Source organism: Phacochoerus africanus, chromosome 8 (genome assembly GCF_016906955.1).
Source record: "Phacochoerus africanus isolate WHEZ1 chromosome 8, ROS_Pafr_v1, whole genome shotgun sequence".
Lineage (NCBI taxonomy): Eukaryota > Metazoa > Chordata > Mammalia > Artiodactyla > Suidae > Phacochoerus > Phacochoerus africanus.
Genome location: NC_062551.1, coordinates 79451524 through 79475910, shown reverse-complemented (window position 1 = coordinate 79475910; position 24387 = coordinate 79451524). Strand labels below are relative to the sequence as shown.

General features: G+C 57.3%; 1 protein-coding gene across 12 annotated transcripts in view; it reads left to right on the top strand.

The window, feature by feature from the left end:
• Positions 1 to 24387, top strand: part of HSPG2 (heparan sulfate proteoglycan 2) — a 107718-nt gene that overhangs the window by 62153 nt on the left and 21178 nt on the right. For 7 of the 12 annotated variants that reach the window (XM_047792348.1, XM_047792344.1, XM_047792343.1 and 4 more), the window contains 34 exons: positions 4639 to 4731; positions 5051 to 5131; positions 5339 to 5569; positions 7689 to 7802; positions 8851 to 8978; positions 9118 to 9204; positions 10081 to 10139; positions 10307 to 10474; positions 10623 to 10733; positions 12047 to 12147; positions 12245 to 12425; positions 13217 to 13342; positions 13489 to 13641; positions 13720 to 13862; positions 14180 to 14315; positions 14396 to 14553; positions 14727 to 14877; positions 15592 to 15761; positions 15847 to 15994; positions 16414 to 16559; positions 16743 to 16878; positions 16970 to 17118; positions 18068 to 18203; positions 18340 to 18491; positions 18875 to 19013; positions 19105 to 19256; positions 20024 to 20159; positions 20286 to 20437; positions 20647 to 20785; positions 21921 to 22072; positions 22230 to 22377; positions 23186 to 23337; positions 23749 to 23890; positions 24213 to 24364. In XM_047792348.1, the coding sequence (XP_047648304.1) occupies positions 4639 to 4731; positions 5051 to 5131; positions 5339 to 5569; positions 7689 to 7802; positions 8851 to 8978; positions 9118 to 9204; positions 10081 to 10139; positions 10307 to 10474; positions 10623 to 10733; positions 12047 to 12147; positions 12245 to 12425; positions 13217 to 13342; positions 13489 to 13641; positions 13720 to 13862; positions 14180 to 14315; positions 14396 to 14553; positions 14727 to 14877; positions 15592 to 15761; positions 15847 to 15994; positions 16414 to 16559; positions 16743 to 16878; positions 16970 to 17118; positions 18068 to 18203; positions 18340 to 18491; positions 18875 to 19013; positions 19105 to 19256; positions 20024 to 20159; positions 20286 to 20437; positions 20647 to 20785; positions 21921 to 22072; positions 22230 to 22377; positions 23186 to 23337; positions 23749 to 23890; positions 24213 to 24364 (4722 nt within the window). The remainder of the gene's footprint in view (positions 1 to 4638; positions 4732 to 5050; positions 5132 to 5338; positions 5570 to 7688; positions 7803 to 8850; positions 8979 to 9117; positions 9205 to 10080; positions 10140 to 10306; positions 10475 to 10622; positions 10734 to 12046; positions 12148 to 12244; positions 12426 to 13216; positions 13343 to 13488; positions 13642 to 13719; positions 13863 to 14179; positions 14316 to 14395; positions 14554 to 14726; positions 14878 to 15591; positions 15762 to 15846; positions 15995 to 16413; positions 16560 to 16742; positions 16879 to 16969; positions 17119 to 18067; positions 18204 to 18339; positions 18492 to 18874; positions 19014 to 19104; positions 19257 to 20023; positions 20160 to 20285; positions 20438 to 20646; positions 20786 to 21920; positions 22073 to 22229; positions 22378 to 23185; positions 23338 to 23748; positions 23891 to 24212; positions 24365 to 24387) is intronic. The other 5 variants (XM_047792349.1, XM_047792338.1, XM_047792339.1 and 2 more) reach the window with 4 other exon arrangements.

The following is a 24387-nucleotide window of genomic DNA, read 5'->3' as shown; positions in this document are numbered from 1 at the left end:
AACTGACATGGCATGGGCACGGTGTGTTCTTGGATGCCCTCGGTCCGCATGGGGAGACGGCCAGCATCCCAGGCAGTGTGGGTCTGCACAGCCTCAGATTGGGCCTGATGGCCTATGCTCAGGACACTGCTGTGCTCAGGGCACTACTGTGCCCACGCCCTTGTGATGGCCAGAGTTAAAGTCAGTGGCGGTATGTGCCTCATCTGCTGTGTGGTCTGGTCCCTGTGCCAACCAGCTGTGCCAGAGGGCTGGTCCAGGTGGCAGGAAAACTAACTTGATGCTAAACCACATGACTGTACCTGGCCCACCAGGTTACCCCTGCGCTGCCTCCCAAGCAGCCCTGTTAACCTTCTGTGTGTGTATCACCCCCTGTGGCGGGAGTTAACACCTGCGTGCCAGCCTGGAAAGGGGAGCATGCATCTTTCTCCCCACACAGTGTGGGCCTTTCTGGCCACCGTATCCATGGGGAGGGGGACACTCTCCAGGGCTCTAGCCTTGGGGGGTCTGAGCTGCCCTGTGCCCTCTGCCCATCAGAACCGCACATCCCTCTCAGAGGAGCAGTTGCGGGCAGCTGTGGCAGCTGGGAGGATCCCGGGGTCCCCACGGGGCAAGGGCCGGGCACAGCGACTATCACAGGTAACTCAAGGCCCGGCCAGGGACAGGCTGGTCTAGAGCCCAAGGGAGGAAACCAGAGAGCAGAGTCCACAGAGCTTTGAGCTGAGGCCCTGGCCTTGCTGGGTCATTTTCCCGGAGGTCAGGCCCCAGCCTGATGGCCACACCACTCCAGTGTTGCCCTTGGGAAACATTCCAGAAACATGAATGGCCTGGGCTGGTACCATGGGCATGCTTGGAGCATGAAGCCCAAGGAGTGGTCTTCCCACCCCAGTGCCCCCGGGGCTGCCCGAGCTGGGCAGAGCCATCTGCCCCTCTCTTGCCAGGGGCACCCACTGTATGAGCTTCTCCCCGTAGTCTGGGCCCCTTCCAGGTAGCTCCTCCAGGCCCCCAAGGAGCATTGGGCATTGGCACTTGTGAACCGAGGGCAGGGAAGTGGGCAGCTGGCTGGGCCTGGTGTCACCTGGGAGCAGGCTAAGCTTCATGGTGTCCTTTCTGTTCCTTTGCTCGTTTTCTCCATCCTCCCTCTCCCGGTCCCCCAGGTGGATGAGGCCCAGAGGCGGATGGATGCGGAGATCTGGCAGCTTCTTTCCAGTTTTGCTGCCCATTCCCACCCCCAGCCCCAGGGGCTCTCGCCCCATCCCCAGCCTGCAGCTGCTCTGCAAGCAGCTCGGACCTCCTCCCCCTCCTCCTCCTCCTCCTCCTCTGTTTCTCTCTCTTCCTCTGCAGGCTCTCAGGTATGTGCCAAGACCCCCACCAAGGGACCCCCCCACCCCCTGTGTTTTCTAGACTTTAGTTTCTCACCCAACTTTACAAATTCTGCCTTTTCAGCCCATGATTTAGACTATTATTTACTCCAGTTTTTTCTTTAAATCAACCATTTGCCAACTCAATTATGCTGGTTATACATTTTTAAATATACATTAAAACAGCCACAGAGTTCCTATTGTGGTGCAGTGGAAACGAATCCGACTAGGAATCATGAGGTTGCAGGTTTGATCCCTGGCCTCGCTCAGTGGGTTAAGGATCCAGCGTGGCTGTGAGCTGTGGTGTAAGCTGGCAGCTGTAGCTCCGATTAGACCCCTAGCCTTGGAACCTCCATATGCTGTGGCTGCAGCCCTCAAAAGCAAAACAAAACAGCCACTAAATTTGTAACTGTTCTCTGGTGCGCCCCATAAATACTCTTGGGGTCCATGAAGAGCACAGCACCAGATGTGGGGAGATACCCAAACCGTGGCCAGTGAGAGCCTTTGGGATGTCTGGGCCCAGACAGGGGGAGCAAGTTGTCCAAAGAGCAGGGCCGGGGCGTTCCTGTTGTGGCTCGGTGGAAATAAACCTGGCTAGTACCCGTGAGGACTCAGGTTCAATCCCCGGCCTTACTCAGTGCGTTGAGGATCTGGCAATGCTGTGAGCTGTGGTGCAGGTTGCAGATGAAGCTTAGATGTGCCATTGCTGTGGCTGTGGTGTAGGCCAGAAACTTTGACCCCTAGCCTGAGAACTTCCATATGCCATGGGTGTGGCCCTAAAAAGACAAAAAAAAAAAAAAAAGAAAGAGCAGGGCCAGGACCTGAGCTCCAGGGCTGGGGGTGGGGTTCCTGTCCCTCTGCCCCTCCGAGGTCTCCCTCCAGGGCCTCTGCTCACCCCTGCCAAGACCACCTCTGCCCTCTCAGCAGCCCCGCCTGCTCCCTCCTCTCTCACGACCTGTCCTTCTTTCTAGTTCTCTCTCTCCTACAAAGGCTTCTCTCTGCTTCCTGGAAGCCTCTATTATTGGCAGCTGCCCAAAGCCTTCCTGGGGAACAAGGTAACCAGGATGGGGGAGGGGGAGGAACAAGGGTGTCATCAAATCCTAAAATATCAGGCCGCCCCTTTTCAAAACCATTTTTGAGGGGTTCCCATTGTGACTCAACGCTAACAAATCTGACTAGTATCCATGAGGACACGAGTTCAACCCCTGGCCTCACTCAGTGGGTTAAGGATCCAGCGTTGCCACCATCTGTGGTGTAGATCGCAGATGCAGCTCAAATCTGGTGTTGCTGTGGCTCTGGTGTAGTCTGGCAGCTACAGCTCTGATTAGACCCCTAGCCTGGGAACCTCCATATGCCGCAGGTGCAGCCCTAAAAAGACAAAAAAAAAAAAAAAGAATACACACAAACAGGAATTCCCTGGTGGCCTAGCAGTTAAGGATTTGGTGTTGTCACTGCTGTGGTTTAGGCTCAATCCCTGGTCCGGGAACTTCCATGTGCCGCAGACATGGCCAAAAAAAAAAAAAAAAAAAAGAATACACACAATATGCAGTACAATAACATTCAGAGAAGCAGACAGGAAGGTCTGGTCCAGGAGGAAACGAAGACAGGAAAGACCTGTTGGAACCAAGGGTGAAACTGGGCACAATGAGCTGTTAGCAAGCATTGAGGCTGTGTACTCCCCAGGCCCTATGCTGAGTGCAGGATTTTATGTGGTCTGTATTACTTAATCCTCATATTACCTTTTAAGGTAAATATTAGTTTTATTCCCATTTCCATATGAGGAAAGTTGGACTCAGAGAAGTTAAGTGACTTGTCCAAGGCCATCCAGCCAGGAGAGCTGAACTTGACCCCCAGTCTTAGACTGCAGAATCTGCTCTCTTAGCCACCCTGCTACACTCACCTGCAGCTTGGTCCTAGACATGGCGATGAACTTGCTGGCATCCAGCTGTGTCATGTTATCTGGTTATGCCCCGGATCCCTTACCTCACCCTGATCTTATGGAGAACATCTCAGAGCGTGTGTAGTCCAGGGCCTGACATGTAGTCAGTAGACGTTTAATAAATGCTCACCAGCAGAATGGGCCAGGCCTGACGCAGTGTAGTATTGATCTGAACATTTGCCCTGGTGGCAGAGAGAAAGGAAGGTCCTGTGGGGCAGAGCCGGGGCCTTGGCTGCCCCCTGTGGAAGCCCCCGGCAGCAAATATAAGGACCCTTCCAGTTGTGAGCAATAAAAAACCCACAGCCGTCTGTCTTGTCTACAATGAAGAATCTACTGGCTCATGCAACTACAAAGCCCAAGGATAACTGGTGTCAGGCATGGCTGGATCCAGGGCCTCATGAGGACTTGATCTCAGCTGGCACCGTTCTCCAGCTTCCAGTCTGACTAGTAAAGGAGATTTCTCTGTTCCAGTAGAAAGTGCAGAAGTGCCAGGCTCACATGTTCGTGAACCTGATGGAGCAGAGAGGGGGGATGGTGGAATGTGCACATCCACAGGCCTGGCTCATGTCTCCACTGCAGAGGAGGGGATGGGCCCTCAAACCCCACCTTCTGCATGTACAACCGTTTCCCTCAAAGGAAACCAGGACTGGAGTGCCCATGGCTCAGTGGGTTAAGAACCTGACATCTCTGTGAGGATCGGGTTAGATCCCTGGCCTCGCTCAGTAAGTTAAGGATCTGGCATTGCCACAAGCTGTGGTGTAGGTCACAGACGTGGCTCAGATCGGCTGTGGCTGTGGCTGTGGTGTAGGCCAGCAGCTGCAGCTCCAATGGACCCCTAGCCTGGGAACCTCCGTATGCCATGGGTACAGCTCTAAAAAGACAAAAAACAAAGGAAACCAAGACTGCAATTTGCAAAACAGGGAAATGGATTCTGAGCAAATAAATAAAAACCACCTACCCTGGAGGCAAGAGTTCTGAGGGGCTACCCTCCACACCCCCGTGCCCCTGCCATGGCTGAGAACTTTGGAGCCTCCTGCTACCTCCCCATGGTGGTCCCTGTCATTACCCCCCGTCTGGTTTATGGAAAGTTCCTTTCATGGAAGGGACTTGGGGCTTGTTTGCTGGGATTGTGAGACAATGGGAAAGGGGGTTACTGCCACTAGATCTGACAGAAGGAACTGAGAGATGTCCTGTCACTTAGGCAACCACCGGCCTCTGGTTGGGTGCCAGGGACCACACGGGTACAAAAAAGCCTCCAGAGGCTCTGCCCCCCTCCCCTGTATGGTCACCCCCCAGAGGAGGACTGAGTCAGGTTGTAACCACAGGGCTTGCCTCTTGCAGGTGGCAGCCTACGGCGGAAAGCTGCGATACTCTCTCTCCTACACGGCAGGGGCCCAGGGCAGCCCGCTCTCTGACCCTGACGTCCAGATCACGGTGAGCACGTGGGTTCCACACCAGGCGGGCAGAAGGGAGAGGTAGAGGCAGGGGACACCCTCGGTGTTTCTGTCCTCTCGGTCCAGCACTCAGCTGGCCCGGCACCCACCCACTGGTCAGGCCCATGCCCCAACCCCACCATTTGGACACTACCCAGGCAGAGGCCTGGCTGGCGGGCGATGGGGGCAGTGGGCACCCACCTGATTCCTTTAGGCACATAAGCTTGGGAGATTGGAGAGGTGGGAGGCTGGGATTGAAGGATCCCACTGTCCCCAGAGCCCCTTGATTCCCCTCCCGATCCCCCCCGGTGTCTCCCTAGGGCAACAACATCATGCTGGTGGCCTCCCAGCCAGCGCTGCAAGGCCCAGAGAGGAGGAGCTACGAGATCATTTTCCGAGAGGTGAGAGGCGCCACACCACGTCTGACCCCTCTCACTGTCCACCCTGCTTTGAAGCCTGGTTTTGATTCTAGCCACCCTTGCCTCTCACTCCCCCATCCTCAGCTCACAGCCCGGGAAGGCAGGAGCTGGGGGCGGGGGTGCTGCAGGAGAAGCACCCACAATCCAACACCCCTCACCTGCAATTGCTGTCACTACCCCCCACCCCAGGAATTCTGGCGCAGGCCTGATGGGCAGCCGGCCACACGTGAGCACCTCCTGATGGCGCTGGCAGACCTGGACGAGCTCCTGGTCCGGGCCACGTTCTCCTCGATGCCACTAGCAGCCAGCATCAGCTCAGTCAGCCTGGAGGTCGCCCAGCCCGGGCCCTCGGAGGGACCCCGGGCCCCCGAGGTGGAGGAGTGCCGCTGCCCCCCAGGCTATGTCGGCTCATCCTGCCAGGTGAGTGTGGCCAGCCCAGGTGTCTGCGCTAACACAGCTGGGTCAGCCAGCAGTTGCCTGGGAGTTCCATCATGACTTGCGTGTACTCGGCCACATCTCATTTATTCTTCATGACAGCGCTGCGAGATGTGTGATTATCCCCTTTTAACAGACTCTTTTTAATGAGACGCTAAAGGTGGGTGACATACCCAAGGGCACAGAGCTACACTCAGCGGAGGTTAAGACCCAGCTTGTGCTCCCAGGGCGCCCGCCAGAGACAGGAGACCATACCAAGACACAGAGCAGAGCAGGAAAGAGTCTCCGAATGGCATTTCCCAACAACATGAAGATTCCTAGAGGAAGATTCTAGGCAGAAGGGCAGAGTAAGCAGAAGTTCAGAAAGAGGAATGTGTGGGGACATAGCCTGCGAGGCAGGAGGTCTCCTCTGGGAAACGGGGTGGGGGGCAGTTCTTTAGCCCTGGAGCAAGGCTAGTCCAGCAGGGACTGCCAAGCCGCCCAGGGAGTGCTGGGATCAGCACTGGGCCCAAGGAAAATTCCTCTGCCCGTAGTGAGTGAGATGGATGCGGGGGAGATGGCCCTCTTGGGAGGGGAGGGCAGCAGGGGGTGTGGAACAGCAGGCTGTCCGCTGGAGAGACTCCAGAACATCTGCAGGGTTTGGCGGGAGACTGAACCCAAGGGCAGGGCCCGAGCTGACTCTTCATTACTGAATCCCCAGGCACATGGCAGGCGACCAGCTAACTTCTCATGCGTGAACAGGGAACTGGGGAAGGGGGATCACGGGAGACAAGGGGCAGGGCTGTGATGCCAGGTGGGCGGCAGGGAGGTTGAATGTGAGAATAGTGCCCCCCAGTTCAGGAACTCCCAGTGCGAGGTCCACATCTCTGCAGTTGTACATCTCCGCACCTTTGCTATGGCCGCAAGAGCTTTCAAATCCAAATAGGAGTTCCCATCGTGGCGCAGCGGAAATGAATCCAAATAGGAACCATGAGGTTGCGCGTTTGATCCCTGGCCTTGCTCAGTGGGTTAAGGGTCCGGCATTGCCATGAGCTGTGGTGTAGGTCACAGAAGCGGCTGGGATCTGGTGTTGCCGTGGCTGTGGAGTAGGCCAGTGGCAAAAGCTCCGATTGGACCCCTAGCCTGGGAACCTCCATATGCTGTGGGGTGTGGGCCTAAAAAGACACACACAAAAAAAAAAATCAAATCCAGATAGATGAACTTGGCATCCCTTGAAGTTATAAATTTTTACACATTTTGAAGGAGAACCCCTGGGCAAAGCAGAATCCTTGGTGCACATTTTCTGCAGTGAAATAAAACAGGTTTATAAACATCCCTTTGAAATGGTCAGGGAGGGAGGCCCTGGAGAGATTTCAAAGAAGAGGCCGCGAATAGCAATTCATTGTTCTCAGAACCCATGGTGACTCACTCGGGATGTGTAAAAACATCCTTGGCTGTAGGAGTGCTACCTCTTTCCCTTCGCTGAGTGAATTTAATCACAGTCGTAAAGATCTTCCAGGACTCATCCCAAATCCAAGTCTCCTGAACCCCTTTTTTCCATCTAGAGGTTGTTTTTCTATAAGGACTCTGCCGGAAGAATTTTCAGGAACAAAGCCCTAGGGATGGAGAAGGGTTCTCCATTAAGGATGAACTGTTAGGAATTCCCATTGTGGTTCAGCCAGTTAAGAACCTGGCATAGTGTCCATGAGGATACGGGTTTCATCCCTGGCCTCACGCCATGGGTTAAGGATCTGGCATGGCTGCAAGCTGTGGCATAGGCCAGCAGCTGCAGCTCTGATTCAACCCCTAGCCTGGGAACTTCCATGTGCTGCATGTGCTGCCATAAAAAGAAAAACAAAAGATTAAGATTAAACTATTATTTCAGTATATTGAGTGACTGGAGATGCCAGGCAGAATGGGGGCAGATACTGTCCCAGCTCTGGAGTGTTGGGAAAATGAAGATGGGGAACGAGGGCTCCTGAGGGGGAGGGGGGGCTGGGCTGGAGAACTAGGAGCCAGTTAGGAGCCTTGATGGTGGAGGGGGATGGAGGAGAGGGGTTCTGGGCTGCTGGCTTTGGGTGGGACCACATTGGAGATAGAGGCCAGCTCTCCGCTCTACCCCCAGGATTGTGCCCCAGGCTACACGCGCACTGGGAGTGGACTCTACCTCGGCCACTGTGAGCTTTGCGAATGCAATGGCCACTCAGACCTGTGCCACCCAGAGACCGGGGCCTGCTCGGTAAGATGCAAGCAGGGCCAGGGCAGGGGTCAGCTCGGCTGGGCCTGGGTGGGGTCTCAGGGCTGGCTGTGGGGTACAGAGGGATACATTTGGTAAGGTCAGCCTCGGTCTGGGGCAAGGTCACAGGACACAGCCTATGGGGCAAAGCATCTAGACCAGCAGGTCTGGTCCTCAAGGGGTTTCAGGCATGGTGGCCAGGACTGTGGAATAACGTCCTTCTCGATGAAGAAAACCTTGGTCCCTGCTATTTCTTAACACCACAGTGACACATGTTTTCCGAAGAAGAATCAGAATATAGAGATAACTTAACAAGAAAGTAAAAAGTCCCAGTAATCCTACCATCTGGAAATAATTATTGTCAACATTGGACTGTGGAGCGCTTTTGCTCTTTTTTCTGGGCAGTTATTTATACAGATTAATATACCTTTCGTTGTTTACAAATAAAAATAGGATCATCATGTTTGATGACTGACTTTTTTCCCGTACAAGTTCATGGACATCTTTCAATATTTGAATACTTTTTTTATACCTGAACTTTTCAGAGGGGTGCATGTACAGCCCTCCAGCCTTATGTAGCCAAGGACTGGGTGGTGGACAGAGCCACAAACTAAAAGTGGAGTGAAGAACGTGCTGTATTAAAAGAAACATGCCTCTCTTTGGAGAACATAAAACCCACAGGCATTTTTACAATGAGGTGCTTCTTTCCAAAACTCTGCCCTGACATCCCCAGGTGCACCCTTCACGTTCCTCTTCTATTGCAGGGGTTGAGGGAGAACAATGTAAGAAATGCAATCAGTATCTGACTCTTTGATAGCTATTTGCGTGGATGCGCTTTCATTTTCCCAGGTCTTTGTTCAAGGGTCTTTCCAGCATTTTGCTTTTGTAAAGACCCCTGAGAGGAGCATCCTGTAGTGAACTCTTTGTGCCCCTCCACAATTATTTAAGATAAGCTTGCACACATGGGATTTCCAAGTCAAGGAATTACAATTGTATGTTTTTTGGTAAATGGTGCCAAACAGCAAGTGGCTAACATCCTTACACCTCACAGCAATGCCAGCACAACGCCGCTGGGGAGTTCTGCGAGCTGTGCGCACCTGGCTACTATGGAGATGCCACGGCTGGAACACCTGAGGACTGCCAGCCCTGTGCCTGCCCACTGGCCAACCCAGAGAACATGTGGGTGCCTTCACTCAAGGCCCAAGGAAGAACTCCCACTGGGGAGTGGAGGACACTGCACCAACTTGGGGGCAGAAGTGGAGGGAACGGGTTGGGGAGTGGGTGTCGCATGGCCTGACCTTTGCCTCTCTGATTCCAGGTTCTCCCGCACCTGTGAAAGCCTGGGAGCTGGTGGGTACCGCTGCACAGCCTGCGAACCTGGCTACACTGGCCAGTACTGTGAGCAGTAAGTTTACAAATAGGCGGGATGGAGGGGGTGGGCGGCATATAGTAGATTCCTAGGTGAGAGTCCCGGATGGTGTTGCTCAGAAACGTACCTACCAGGATCATGCCTAAAACCCTTCCAAGATTCTCCATTGCCCTTGGGACCAGCCCAAGCTCTTTTATCAGTCTTCGTCTTATCCCACTTCTGACACCCAACTCTGTGCTCTAGCTGGCTTAACTTCTTGACTTGTTCATGTTTCCCTCTACGTGGAACTTTCTTCACCCTCAAAGCCCTACCTCCCCTGTTCCTGACTAACTCCTGCCTAGCCTTCAAGGTTCAGCTTCATTCTCTCATTCAGCACATTTTTTTATTGAACATCTACTGCATGCCATGCAGTGTGCCAATGTGTTGGTGATAAAGTGATGAGCAAGACAGATTCAGTCCCAGCTCTTCTGGAGTCTACCACCTGTAATGGTAGGAAGCCCTGGGAGGCCTCTGGATTCTCAGGGCTGGATTAGTGCCCACCCCCGCCACCACCACTACTGTGCCCTCACATGTCCCTCATTCTCATTTATATAGTTTCCATGTTGAGTTCCCAACATGTGAGTTCCATAAGAGCAGGGACTTCATCATGTTCACTGTTGTGTTTCCAGAACCTAGCATAGAAGTTGCTTAATAAATGTTTGTTGAATGAATGAACCTGCTGTTTCCTCCCACTCCCCTTTCCCAGCTCACAGAGACCTTGTGCTGGGGCTTTTTTGGTCTATGAAGTCCTTCTAGAGCTTTGAGCCTCCTCACCCAACACTGGAGAAAGAGCTGAGCTTCTGGGTCCCGAGGTGCTCTCTGAGACACTGATCCCCGGGGCCTGACAGAGATGGTCTTTGTCCCTCCTTCCAGGTGTGCCCCAGGATACGTGGGTAACCCCAATGTGCGAGGGGGCCGGTGCCTGCCACAGGGTAAGTGGGACCATGGTCCTGGGTTGGGGTGATGGGTAAGGCACGGGGCCTAGGGGCTTGGGGAGTAAGGTGAAGGGTGGGGCATGTCAGTCTTTTGGAGGGCAGACAATGCTACATGCTGGGGGCCTCCTGCCTGAATGGCCTCTCCTGTTCCCCACCACCACCAGCAGACCAAGCCCCTCTGGTGGTTCAGGTCCAACCACCTCGGAGCATAGTACCCCAGGGTGGTCCCCACTCCCTGCGGTGCCAGGTCAGTGGGAGCCCACCCCACTACTTCTACTGGTCCCGTGAAGATGGACGGCCCTTGCCCAGCAGCACCCAGCAGCGACATCAAGGTACACATGGCCCCAGGCCCCTCAGCCACCCCCGTGGGAGAGGAGGCAGAGGCCTGTCCCTGCCCTACTGAGGTCCTGTCCTTACACTCGGGGCTGGGTGGAGCAAGGGTGCATCTCTAGTGACAAGCTCCCATCTCCTTGCTGCCAGGCTCTGAGCTCCACTTCCCCAGCGTCCAGCCCTCAGATGCTGGGGTCTACATTTGCACCTGTCGCAATCTCCATCATGCCAACACCAGCCGGGCAGAGTTGCTGGTCACTGGTGAGTTCCTATCACCTCCCACCCCTAAGACTGCCTGTCCTGGGCTCAAGAAATGGCAGAAAGAAAAATAAAAATAAAAATAAAGTGACAGGGTGAGGGGACATGAACGTGGCAGCAGTTGCTACCAAAAAGTTAGAGGGGACCCCAAGTTTGGTTTTGAACTCAATCAAACTTGAGATGTTTGGGGAAAATATGGAAGTGGGTCCATCAAGTGGGCATTTGGATCTGTGAGCCTAGAACTCAGGAAAGGGGCCCTGGCTGGAGAAATGAACTTGGGAGCTATTGGCATAAGGAGGGGCCAGGATGAAATTACCCCGGAGAGTGTGGCTCAAGGACAGGACCCAGGACAGAGCCCAAGGGGCTCCAACTCGAACGTGTCACTTAGAGGAGGGAGGGCAGCAAGGGAGTCTGAGCGGGGAGCACAGCCAGTAGCCAGGAGGAGGCCGGGAAGTGAAGTGTTGAAGATCGAGAGGCAAAAGGGCTTCCGGGAGAGAGTGGCCAGCCTCACCAGAGGCCCCCGGGAAGCCAGCTGAGGCAGAGAAATAACCTTGGAGGTGGTGCTTTGGCAGGAGCGGTTCTCAGTGGCGAGAAGGGGTGGAAATCAGATTGGAGTGAGGTGAAGAGTGGATGGGAAGACAGAGTGTAGACAGCTTTTACAAGATTCTTGGCACTGAGGGAGGCCACGAAATGGAGCAGTAGCTGGGGGATAGAAGAGGTCAAGGGGGCGTTTTCGGAGATGGAAAATTCTAGAACACACTTATCTGTGGAGCAGAGTGATCCCATGGGGAGGGAGAAATGAGGCTGATGTTGCAGGAGAGGCCCCCCCAACCCCCCCCCCCGGGAGGAAGTCCCTGTGGTGGGGGTGGGAGTGGGGGGCTCCAGCGCTCAGGAGGGGAAGTAGGGGGCTGGAGAGGGGGAGAAGTCTCATCCTTCAGGGACCAGGAAGGAGGGAGATGGGTAGATTTGGAGACACGGAAAATTCATGACTCATGGTTTCGCTTCTCATGAGAAGCGTGAGTTGAAGCCATCAGCCATGGAAGTGGAAGGGGTGGGGGGTTCGGGAGGGTGGAGAGGTTGAGAGGAGCTCGTTTGGGGTCTGCGATCATGAATCAGAGCCACGTGGATGGTTGTGTGATGCTCTGATCATAGCCTGCCGGGCGCACGGGGGGTTCGGCCGGGATGAGGGATGGGATGGAATCAAGTCAGACGGGAAAGGAGCTGACATCTGGAGAGGGTGATGGAGAGAGAGCAAGTGGCCATGGGACAGGGGCCTGGCCAGCACACAGCTCACAGGGGACCTCCCATCCCTGCAGAGGCTCCCAGCAAGCCCATCACAGTGACTGTGGAAGAGCAGCGGAGCCAGAGTGTTCGCCCTGGAACCGATGTCACCTTCATCTGTACAGCCAAGAGCAAGGTGGGAGGGGCAGGGAGTGACATGGGGTGAGGATCTGTCTTCCCAGGTCTTCGGCCTCCACCCTGACCCCCAACCCCCGACACCCCCCCCCCCGCAGTCTCCTGCTTACACCCTGGTGTGGACCCGCCTGCACAATGGGAAACTGCCAACCCGAGCCATGGATTTCAATGGTATCCTGACCATTCGCAACGTACAGCCGAGTGACGCAGGCACCTACGTGTGCACTGGCTCCAACATGTTCGCCATGGACCAGGGAACAGCCACGCTGCACGTGCAAGGTACGTTGTTCATTTCCAATTGGACTCCTAGCCTGGGAAACTCCATATGCTGCGGGTACAGCCCTAAAAAGCAAAAATAAAATAAAATAAAAGTAAAAGCCACAGACAGGAGTTCCTATAGTGGCACAATGGGACTGATGGCATCTTGGGAGCACTGGGATGCAGGTTCAATCGCCTGGCCCAGCCTAGTGGGTTAAGGATCTGGTGTTGCCACAGCTTCGATGTAGGTCACAACTATGGCTTGGATCTGATCCCTGGCCCAGGAAATTCATAGCCATGGGACAGCCAAAATACGTACATATATACATACATACATACATACATACAAGGCCATGGACAGGCCTGAAGGAGGAAAGTAACAAGATCCCCCTGGTACTTTAAAAGCTCCCTCTGGGAGTTCCCTTCACAGCTCAGCTGAAACAAATCCGACTAATATCTATGAGGATGCGGGTTGGATCCCTGGCCTCATTCAGGGGGTTATGGATCCAGCGTTGCCATGAACTGCAGCGTAGGTCGCAGATGTGGCTCGTGGCTCGGATCCGGTGTTGCTGTGGCTGTGGTGTAGGCCAGCAGCTACAGCTCTAATTCGACCCCTAGTCTGGGAACTTTCATATGCCAAGGGTATGGCCCTAAAAAGCAAAAAAAATAAATAAATGAATAAAACCTCCCTTTGGCTGCTCCGTGGACAAATAGCCACAAGAGGCCAGAGTGGAAGCAAAGAGAGCAGCAAGGAGACTGCTGCCGTGGGTCACTCCCCGCCCTGACCACCTAGTCCTCTTCTCCCTCTTCAGCCTCAGGCACCCCGTCCGCCCCCATGGCCTCCATCCACCCGCCGCAGCTCACAGTGCAGCCTGGGCAGCTGGCTGAGTTCCGCTGCAGCGCCACGGGGAACCCCACACCCACCCTCGAGTGGACAGGTGAGGCCGTGGCAGGAATGACAGTCAGGGCCTGGCTGTCCTGGATGTGGGGGGCCAAGGGCAGGACTCTAGGATGTAGACTGCAACCTCCGGGGGGACTGGCAATGCCAATCCCAGTGGATGCTAACCCTGCTTCTGCACGTCAGGGGGCCCCGGTGGCCAGCTCCCTCAGAAGGCCCAAATCCTTGGCGGCATCCTGCGCCTGCCAGCCGTTGAGCCCTCGGATCAAGCCCAGTACCTGTGCCACGCCCACAGCAGCGCCGGGCAGCACGTGGCGAGGGCCGTGCTCCACGTGCACGGTGAGAGGGCAGGGCTGAGGGTCGGGTGGGGAGCGCGCAGCAGCCCAGAGAGGTGTCCTTACAGGGATCTGTCTGCAGGGGGCAACGGGCCCAGGGTCCAGGTGAGTCCAGAGAGGACCCAGGTCCACGAGGGCCGCACCGTCAGGCTGTACTGCAGGGCTGCAGGTGTGCCCAGTGCCACCATCACCTGGAGGAAGGAAGGGGGCAGCCTCCCCCCGCAGGTGAGGATGCCCGACCAGGCCGGGCCCATGGGCTCAGCGGAATCCCAGCACTTGCCACCAGTCCCGACCTCTTCTGCTTCCCTTCACTTCCAAGATGGGGGCCTATTCAGACGCCCTGTTCCCTGCATCCTGGCAGGTGGCTGCTGTCAGCCTCTTGCTTTGATGGCTGGTTCTGCCCTCCTTGGTGCCCAGCTGGGGCCCTGATCTTGGCTCTGAGCTGGCCTCTACTCTTTAGGCTCCCCCCTGCCTGCCCTCCCCACTGGCCCTTGCCAGCCTGCCTCGGCCCTCGGGCGGCTGATTCATTTGCTGTGTGGCAGGCCCGGTCTGAACGCACCGACATCGCCACACTGCTCATCCCAGCCATCACAACCGCCGACGCCGGCTTCTACCTCTGCGTGGCCACCAGCCCTGCGGGCACCGCCCAGGCCCGGATCCAAGTGGTGGTCCTTCCAGGTGCGGGGCCTTGGGGGCTGAGGAGTGGGAGGGCCGGCCAGGGCTTCTCTGAGGCCCACTCACGCTTCCTCTGGCCCCAGCTTCAGGTGCCAGCTCCCCGCCGCCAGTCAGGATTGAGTCCTCGTCGCCTTCTGTGACCGAAGGGCAGACCCTGGACCTCAACTGCGTGGTGACAGGGCTGGCCCACACCCAGGTCACGTGGTACAAGCGAGGGGGCAGCCTGCCTCCCCACGCCCAGGTACGAGTGTCCCTGAGCCCGGTCCTTCACGCGGCCCGGCCTTCTGCAGGGCCTGCCCTTCTTTCCTCCCTCTCCAGCTTCTGGCCTGGGACGGCTCTGCATGGAGCCAGGCCCGGAGGCTCAGCGGGAGTGGTAACCCCATTGTCACTTACCTCTGTCCTCACCTGGCCCAGGTGCATGGCCCCCGGCTGCGGCTGTCCCACGTATCACCAGCTGATTCTGGAGAATATGTGTGCCGAGTGGAGAATGAGTCAGGCCCCAAGGAGGCTTCCATCATCGTCTCTGTCCTCCACAGCACCCATTCAGGCCCCAGCTACACCCCAGGTGAGGAGCCGCCGGGGCTGGCTGGGGGCCAAGCCCTCCGACCTCCCGTCTGTTCCCAAGGATAGCGCCTGTGGTCTCTTCGGTGACATCTGGACAAGAAGACGCCCTCGAGGCAGGCTTTGACCCTCCACTCCCTGCAAGGGGAGATGCAGGGACTGACGATGGGGATAAGGTTGACCTGACTTTCCTGGGACCCCGTGGTGGGGGGACTGTTTGCAGAATTGGTCTGAAAGCAGCAGAGTCAGGGTTGAACCCTGAGTTGGGAGTCAGGCTGATCTGTGTTGAGATGCTGTCTCTACTCCTCATCAGCCTTGAACTGATTTTACCGTTGAGGCCTTATTTTCCTCGTGTGTGAAATGGGACAGCACCACGGCCCTGTGGTGTGAGCACACAGCAGGCACTCTGAAAGAAGTGGCACCATTGTCTTCATCCTTTGGCCCAAGCTGGGTGCTGTAGGACTCTATGTCCCTGCAAGCCAGAGCAGCTTGTCACAGACCCAGGAGTCCTGGGTGGGCGGATGGGCCTTGACCACCAAGGTGAAGGTCGAGGAGGGAAGGAGGGGTCTGGCTGGCCCTGCCCAGGCAGGAAAGTGTGGTCCCAGCCCCAGAAAGGCCTCTCAGCTGCCCTCCCAAGCTAGGGCGTGGTCCTATCCCAGGGCCCTGCTCAAGGCTGCTCCTGAGCCCCCGGCCTCTGACCAGCCCCTCTGTGCCCCAGCTCCTGGTGGAGCCCCAGCTCCAGGCAGTACCCACCCCATCCGCATTGAGTCTTCCTCATCTCACGTGGCCGAAGGGCAGACGCTGGATCTGAACTGTGTGGTGCCCGGACAGGCCCACGCCCAGGTCACGTGGCACAGGCGTGGGGGCAGCCTCCCTGCCCGGCACCAGGTACAGCAGCCCCCCAGGGGCAGCCTGCTGGAGGGGTTGGCTAGGGCTGCCTCGGCCCCCTCCTAACCCTCCCTTTTGCACTCAGACCCATGGCTCGAGGCTGCGGCTGCACCAGGTGTCCCCAGCCGACTCAGGCGAGTACGTGTGCCGTGTAGTCCTTGGCTCTGGGCCCCTGGAGAGCTCCGTCCTGGTCACCATTGAGGCGTCTGACTCTGGCACTGGCTCCATCCCTAGTAAGTGACTGCTGGTGACCAGGTGAGCTGGAGGAGGCTGAGAGCCTTCCCAGGTGCTGAGGTCCTGGTGACTTCCTGTTGGTGACATGAGGAAGAGGGTGGCAGGAAGCCCACGCTGGGACTGGCCACAGGGCCTGGCCCGGACAGATGCCGCTTCTCTGATGCCATCTTCCCATCACTTCTCTGTGGCCACGTCTCTCGTGTTTCTGCTCCTGCCTCCTCTTCCTCCCTCCCAGCCTAATTTTCAATTACCCTCGTCTCTCCTGCTTCCTCACGCCCTGGGCAAGCCTTGGCTCCCGCCCCAGCCGCCCCTCAGGGTTGCTCAGGACCCCAAGCCCAGGCCACTACAGCCACAAGGCTGAGCTGCCTTCTCTTCTGGGGGGCACCTACTACCCTCGCCCCTCTCCCGACTGCCCCAGGACCCGTCCCGCCTGTCAGGATCGAGTCCTCATCCCCCACCGTGGCTGAAGGGCAGACGCTGGATCTGAACTGTGTGGTGGCAGGGCAGGCCCACGCCCAGGTCACGTGGTACAAACGCGGAGGCAGCCTCCCTGCCCGGCACCAGGTACACAGCGGCAGGAAGGTGGGAGGGGGCCAGCTGGCCAAGCTGTGGACGGTGGGTGGGGATGGGAGCAGCAGACAGCCCCTGAGCTGAGGGACTCAGTTCCCAGCTCAGAGGAACGGGGTAGGAGGTGCCTGCTGGACTCTGGGAAGCCCCCTTCTCACACCACTGCCCCTGGCTGTCTAGGTCCGCGGCTCCCGGCTCTACATCTTCCAGGCCTCACCAGCAGATGCAGGCGAGTATGTTTGCCGGGCCAGCAATGGTGTGGAGGCCACCATCACAGTCACGGTAACCAGGACCCAGGGAGCCAACTTCGCCTACCGTGAGTGGGACCACAGGGCTGGTCAGAAAAGGGGAAGGGGGGTGGGCAGCTGCAGAGAACTGGCCTGATCGGTGACCATCTTCTCCCCCAGCTCCTGGCAGCACACCCATCCGGATCGAGCCCTCCTCCTCCCACGTGGCTGAAGGGCAGACCCTGGATCTGAACTGCGTGGTGCCCGGGCAGGCCCACGCCCAGGTCACATGGCACAAGCGCGGGGGCAGCCTCCCCGCCCGGCACCAGGTACAGGATGGGTGGATGGACAGGCCAAGAAGGGGGCGGGAAAGAGGCCACTGGGGAACGGAGCTCAGGGTGGGGAGGCCCGAGGCTCCTCTGTGACGGGGAGGCCTTGACCCCGCTGCAGTGTATGGTTGGAACCCGGACTCTAGAACCAGCCAGCCTAGGTGTGAATACTGCTTACTGGCTTGTCACTTCGGGCAAATTACTTAACCTCCCTGTACCATATTTTCAGCATCCGAAAATGCTAATAATAGTACCTATCTTAAGGAATTAAGGATGAAGTGAATTAATTTATATGCAAAGTGCTTAGAGCTCTGGCTCATAGAAAGTTCTATAAGCTGTTATTACTGCAATATCATGAGCCTTTATTATTGCTCTAGTTTCTAGAATTTAGGAAGCCACTGATTGCAGCATGTACCATTATTTTATGTGCCTCTAAGAAAAACAAAAAACAACCTGTCATTTGTAACTGCAGTTCACTGTAAGATGCTTCTTGAGTCCAGAGACATTAAAAAGTATGTCTAAGGAATTCCCATTGCGGCTTAGCGGGTTTAGAACCTGACTGGTATCTGTAGGATGTAAGTTCGATCCCTGACCTCGCTCAGTGGGTTAAGGATCTGGCATTGCTGCAAGCTTCGATGTAGGTCACAGACATGGCTTATATCTGGTGTTGCTGTGGCTGTGGCGTGGGCCAGCAGCTGTAGCTTCAATTCGACCCCTAGCCTGGGAACTTCCATATGCTGCAAAAAAATAAAAAATAAAAAAGAGGTGTGTCTGAGGTATTTGCCCCGTTCCCCGTGGCTCCTCTTGGCCACCCCCTACTCCTGCTTCTCCATCCCTAAGCAGTGGGGAGCAGCTAAAAGCCAGTTCCAGGCTCAGAGGGAGGCAGGGGTGCAGGTTATGGTGCCAGGGTCCTGAGAGGCCCCCTCTGACCTCACTTCATCCTGGACAGACCCACGGCTCACTGCTGAGACTCTACCAGGTGTCCCCGGCTGACTCGGGCGAGTATGTGTGCCGCATAGTGGGTGGCTCGGTGCCCCTGGAGGCCTCTGTCCTGGTCACCATTGAGCCTGCAGACTCTGTGCCTGGTAAGTGGTGCTGGAGGGAGGCTCCCCACTCCAGCGATCGCAGGGCCCCTGAGACCAGTAATCCCTGACTTCACTCACACCTTCCCCTCCCCCACTCCTCCCAGCTGGGGACTGACCTTCTGCCCTCTGTCCCCAGCACTGGGAGTCACCCCTCCAGTCCGGATCGAGTCGTCCTCCTCACATGTGGCTGAAGGGCAGACCCTGGATCTGAACTGCCTGGTTTCTGGGCAAGCCCAAGCCCAGGTCACATGGCATAAGCGTGGGGGCAGCCTCCCCGCCCGGCACCAGGTAGGAGGCAGGGAGCTAAGGGGGGCCTGAAGGACACTCGAGAACACAGAGTAAGGAGCTTTGAGTTCAGACACTGCTCTGCCACTTGCCTGGCCAGTCCTTTGACTGGCCTCAGTGTCCTCAGCTGTCAAGTGGGCTGGCTCACACTGCCCCCCTCACCTACCCCGTGGGACATCGACAAATGCTGGTCCCCCGCTTCTTCCCACCGGACCCTGGCCCATCCTCAGGCAAGGGAATCGAAGGGCATGAATGACCCTGGGAGAGCTTTCCTCCAGCTCCATCTGGTTGGGTCAGGCTGGGAGGGGGACCGGGGAAGGGAGCTAGAGTCTGGCTGTGAGCCCCTGTGCCCGGCTCTGAACTTTCCTCCTTCCTGCCCCTCTTAGGTGCATGGCTCAAGGCTGCGGCTGCCCCAGGTGACTCCAGCTGACTCCGGGGAGTACGTGTGCCGTGTGGTCAGCAGCTCAGGCACCCAGGAAGCCTCGGTCCTTGTCACCATCCAGCAGCGCCTCGGCCCCTCCCGCCGTGAGTGCCCCAGGTGTCATAACAAGCAGGCTGGGAGGGTTGCTGCACCCTCAGGGGCTCCCACACCCTGTCTCCCATCTCATCCTCCCAGCCCAGAGTGTGGTGTATCCTGTCCGCATTGAGTCTTCCTCAGACTCCCTGGCCAATGGACATACCCTGGACCTCAACTGCCTGGTGGCCAGTCAAGCGCCCCACACCATCACCTGGTATAAGCGTGGAGGCAGCCTACCCAGCCGGCACCAGGTATGGAACCAGCAGGCAGGAAGAGCAAAAGCTCGGGTCACTGATCCTGATGGGAATCAGGAGGGGCTCTCAGCAACCCCTGTGTGCTCATTCAGTCATTCAACAAACATCGAGTGCTCTTGCTAGATGGGCCCTGGATAGACCAGTGCTGAGGACCCAGAGACCTCAGTCGGATCCTGGGGGTTTTCTGACCTCCTCATGGCATGTGGAAGTTCTCAGGCCAGGAATGACCCGAACAGCTGTGACCCGAACAGCTGTGACCCGAACCACAGCGGTAACAACACCAGATCCTTAACCTGCTGTGCCACTAGGGAACTCCCAGATCCTGTATTTTAACCAAACATTCTTTTATTCATTCACTCTCTGCATTTCCTAGAGAACCTGCTCTAGGTCAAGTCCTGCTCCTGCCACTAAGGATTCAAATGGAATGAGCCCTGGTCTGTCCTCAGGGAGCTCACAGGCTAAAGGGCGAGGCAGACATGCCATGTGACAGCAGTGTGATAGGAGCCACAGCAGGGTGCTATGGAGTCACCAGGGAGGGCCTCAGTGGGCTTTCTGCAGGGGTGATGGGTGAGAACAGTACTAAAGCTAGAGGCATGGTCTACCCAGCGCAGAGCCTCAGGAAGGCCACTGGGGGGAGTCCTGAGAGCGGCCAGGGCTGGGGGCCCCAGGCAAGGCAGGAAGGCCCCTGGAGTCCAGAGGCGGCAGCATCAGTACCTGAGACGTGGAGGTGCTGCCCTCACCTACTGACACCTGCTCCCCCTCAGATCGTGGGCTCCCGGCTACGGATCCCCCAGGTGACACCCGCGGACTCAGGTGAGTACGTGTGTCACGTCAGTAACGGTGCTGGCTCCCAGGAGACCTCGCTCATCGTCACCATCCAGGGCGGCGGCTCCTCCCACGGTGAGAACTCACAGGGTGGGGGAGGGGGGGCTCTAGACCAGTGGGGGCAGGGGAGGCAGTGAGGTCCCTGGCACCATCACTGTTGTCTGACTTCCGGCTGGGCGGTCTGTTCCTCTCTGTCCCCAGTGCCCAGTGTCTCCCCACCAATCAGGATCGAGTCCTCATCCCCCACAGTGGTCGAGGGGCAGACCTTGGATCTGACCTGCGTGGTCGCTGGGCAACCCCAGGCCACCATCACGTGGTACAAGCGTGGGGGCAGCCTTCCCACCCGACACCAGGTACGGGGTGGAGCCTGGCAGGGGGGCGGGCAGTGCAGGGACAGCCTCTGGGCAAAGAACCTGAAGCATTAGCTGGCAATCTCAGGGTAGTCCTCCCTCCCGCCCTGGGTAGACAGCAGGTAGCCTCAGCCAGTCTGACGGAGGAGGCCTGAGCCAGCCAGTGACCCCTGGGCCCCTCGACTCCCTCCTTCCCTCTCCACGTCCCCCAGGCCCACGGCTCCCACCTGCGGCTGCACCAGATGTCCGTGGCGGACTCGGGCGAGTACGTGTGCCGGGCTAACAACAACATCGAGGCCCAGGAGGCCTCCATCGTGGTCTCAGTCTCCCCCAGCACCCGCAGTCCCGCTGGTGAGTCTAATGAAGGTCCAGGAAGGGACTGGCAGATGCAGGGAGCAGGGCTGCCCGGGGAGGAAGGCCTCTGCCGTCCGAGCCCTCACACGAGCATGGGCGCCCTCGCCCAGGGCCAGCAAAAAGATGCCAGGTTTCGAGTCCTGCCTACACCACAAAGGGCTTGAGAGTTACTCTCCTCGCTCAGCTCCAGGATCCTCTCCAGTGAAATGGGGATATTGATTATGTCAACCCCGCAGAGGTGTCAGGTACAATGACCACTAGCCACGGGTGGTCATTAAAATTAGTTAAATGGGGAGTTCCCGTCGTGGCGCAGTGGTTAACGAATCCGACTAAGAACCATGAGGTTGCGGGTTCAGTCCCTGCCCTTGCTCAGTGGGTTAACCATCCGGCGTTGACGTGAGCTGTGGTGTAGGTTGCAGACGCGACTTGGATCCTGCGTTGCTGTGGCTCTGGCGTAGGCCAGTGGCTATAGCTCCGCTTCAACCCCTAGCCTGGGAACCTCCATATGCCGCGGGAGCAGCCCAAAGAAATAGCAAAAAGACAAAAAAAAAATTTAGTTAAATGTTTAAATTAACATCCTCATGTTTCCCAAAAAAGTGCTCAGTAGCCACATATAGATGGTGGCCACTGCATTCAAGAGTGCAGGTCATAGAACATTTCCATTATCGCAGAAAGTCTGCAAATTTTGTGAGGATTAAATGAGTTAATGCACGTAAAGTGCTTAGAACAGTGCCAGGCATACTGTAAGTGCTTACTAAGTGTTAGCTTTTTTTTTTTTTTTTGCTTTTTAGGGCCACACCCACAGCACATGGAGGTTCCCAGGCTAGGGGTCTAATCAAAGCTACAGCTGCCAGCCTACGCCAGAGCCACAGCAACATCAGATCCAAGCCGCGTTTGTGACCTACACCACAGTTCATGGCAACGCCGGATCTTTAATCCACTGAGCAAGGCCAGGGATCGAACCTGCAAGCTCATAGGGTTCCTAGTCAGATTTGTTTCCACTGCACCACAGCGGGAGCTCCAGTGTTAGCTATTATCATTACCTTGGGGGAAAGGGGTTTCTATAGTTGAGGCTCCCACCAACCCAGTTGTTCCTGAACCTGACCCCAGCTTGCTGTTTCTGTGCCCGCAGTTCCTGGCGGGGCCATGCCCATCAGAATTGAGTCGTCATCCTCCCACGTGGCCGAAGGGCAGACCCTGGATCTGAACTGCGTGGTCCCTGGACAGGCCCATGCCCAGGTCACATGGCACAAGCGTGGAGGCAGCCTCCCCGCTCACCACCAGGTATGGGAATCGGGGACAGGACGTAGTGGGAGGGTTGCTGGATGTGGGGGCGCCAGGGAGGGGCCCGGGTCAGAGGTGGAACCCTGGCCCCAGGCCTTCGAGGATCCCAAGGGCCATCTCATCCCGCTTCTCTGTCTCCCGTCCTGCCCCTGCTCAGGCCCACGGCTCGCGGCTGCGGCTGTACCAGCTGTCCCCGGCTGACTCGGGCGAGTACGTGTGCCGCGTGGTGAGCAGCTCTGGTCCCCTGGAGGCCTCAGTCCTGGTCACCATCGAGGCCTCTGGCTCTGGCACTATTCTCGTCCCTGGTGAGGATCCCTATGGTGGGGCCGGGCGGCTGGAGGAGGGAGGAAAGGAAGGGACCAGCAGGCCGAGGTCGGAAGCCAGCTCTTCATCTCTCAGGCCCGAGAGCATGGACTCCGGAGTTTGACGTGTGTGCATTGAGTCCAGCTCCTCTGTCCACGAGGGATGCTCTCCATGTTTCGCTTTCCTCATCTGTAAAGTGGGGCAGGTAGCGCTCTTGCAGCAGTAAGAGTTCCCTGCAGGCTGGAACTGCACCTCTGGGGCCTGAGCGGATGTTTTTAGGTGGTGCCCTCTTTTTTTTTTTTTTTTTGGTCTTTTTGCCTTTTCTAGGGCCACTCCCGTGGCATATGGAGGTTCCCAGGCTAGGGGTCGAATTGGAGCTGCAGCTGCTAGCCTACGCCACAGCCACAGCAATGCGAGATCCGAGCCGCATCTGCAGCCTACACCGCAGCTCATGGCAAAGCCAGATCCTGAAACCCACTGAGCTGCATGTTCTGGCCCAAGTCTAGGTTCTTAGCCAGAGCTACTCAAGTTTGGGAAACATTAGTGATCTGTGTAGAGGTGCCTGGTCCTGAGCCCTGGCTACCAGCAGTGCTGGGAACACAGGAGGAGATGGAGAGGCCGTTGTCTGGGGCAGGACTGGGAGTATGAGGTTCCTCTATACCCCAGGCTAACCCAGCTGCTCCAGACCTTGAGGGAAGGGAGGAATCAGGGCCAGCTCCCCATGGCCTCTGGTCTGAACATCTGGGCACCCTGGGGGCAGGGGCTAGGACACAGGGAGTCCCAGCTCACTGACTTCTTCCTGTGTCCTAGCTGCAGGTGGAACCCCACCCATCCGCATTGAGACCTCCTCCTCCCACGTGGCCGAAGGGCAGACCCTGGATCTGAAATGTGTGGTGCCTGGCCAGGCCCACGCCCAGGTCACGTGGCACAGGCGCGGGGGCAGTCTTCCCACCCGACACCAGGTATGGAGGCCAGAGATAGCAGGATGTGGGTGCCCCCTCCCCATCCATTCCCTCCCCAGGAGGAAAAATACCCCACATCCAGGGCTTCGGGAAAGTTATAGCAGGAGATCACTGGGAGTCAGGTAATCAAAACCAGGCTGGGCATGGCAGGGCCATCAGTGGCTGCCCAGCCCCTGAGTGTGAATTAGAAAAAAAAAAAAAAAACACCTCTTACTCAAGACCCTGGACATTCTCCTCCCAGGAAAAACAATAGTAAACACATGCCAGGATGTCTCCTGTCCAAGGAGGACGCCTCTGGTGGGAGGCAGCCTCCGCCGTGGTACAGGTGGGGTACAGGTGTGAGCGGGCTGCGGCAGCCTTGGCCACAGGCCCCCAGCTCACCCTCTCCCCACCCCGCCCCACCCTGGCCAGGTCCACGGCCCCCTGCTGAGGCTGAACCAGGTGTCCCCTGCCGACTCCGGCGAGTACTCATGCCGAGTGACTGGCAGCTCGGGCACCCTGGAGGCTTCTGTGCTGGTCACGATCGAGGCTTCCAGCCCAAGCCCCATTCCTGGTGAGTGACAGTAGCAGTGGGCAGTGCTGGGCACAGGTGTGGGGGCCCCTTCCCGACCTTGCTTCTCCTGCTCTCCAGCAGGGCTCTAGTGCTCAGCTCCATGAAGGTCCTGCAATCCCTCCCCTAATGTGGGGACCAAGGCTCACCATGGCGTCTTGGCCCTCCGGGGACAGAGACCCTTCTTAGGTCAATGGCCCTCAGCCAAGTTAGTTGCTCTTAAGCCACTGCACCTCCAGGAGGACCAGCTGGCATCACTGCCCCTCCTTGGGTCTGGGCCTGCCCCCCAGAGCCTCACCTTTCTCACCCACCATTGTGCCCACAGCCCCAGGACTGGCCCAGCCCATCTACATTGAGGCCTCCTCCTCCCACGTGACCGAAGGGCAGACCCTGGACCTGAACTGCGTGGTACCTGGGCAGGCCCACGCCCAAGTCACGTGGCACAAGCGTGGCGGCAGCCTCCCTGCCCGGCATCAGGTATAGGAGCCAGAGATGGGGAG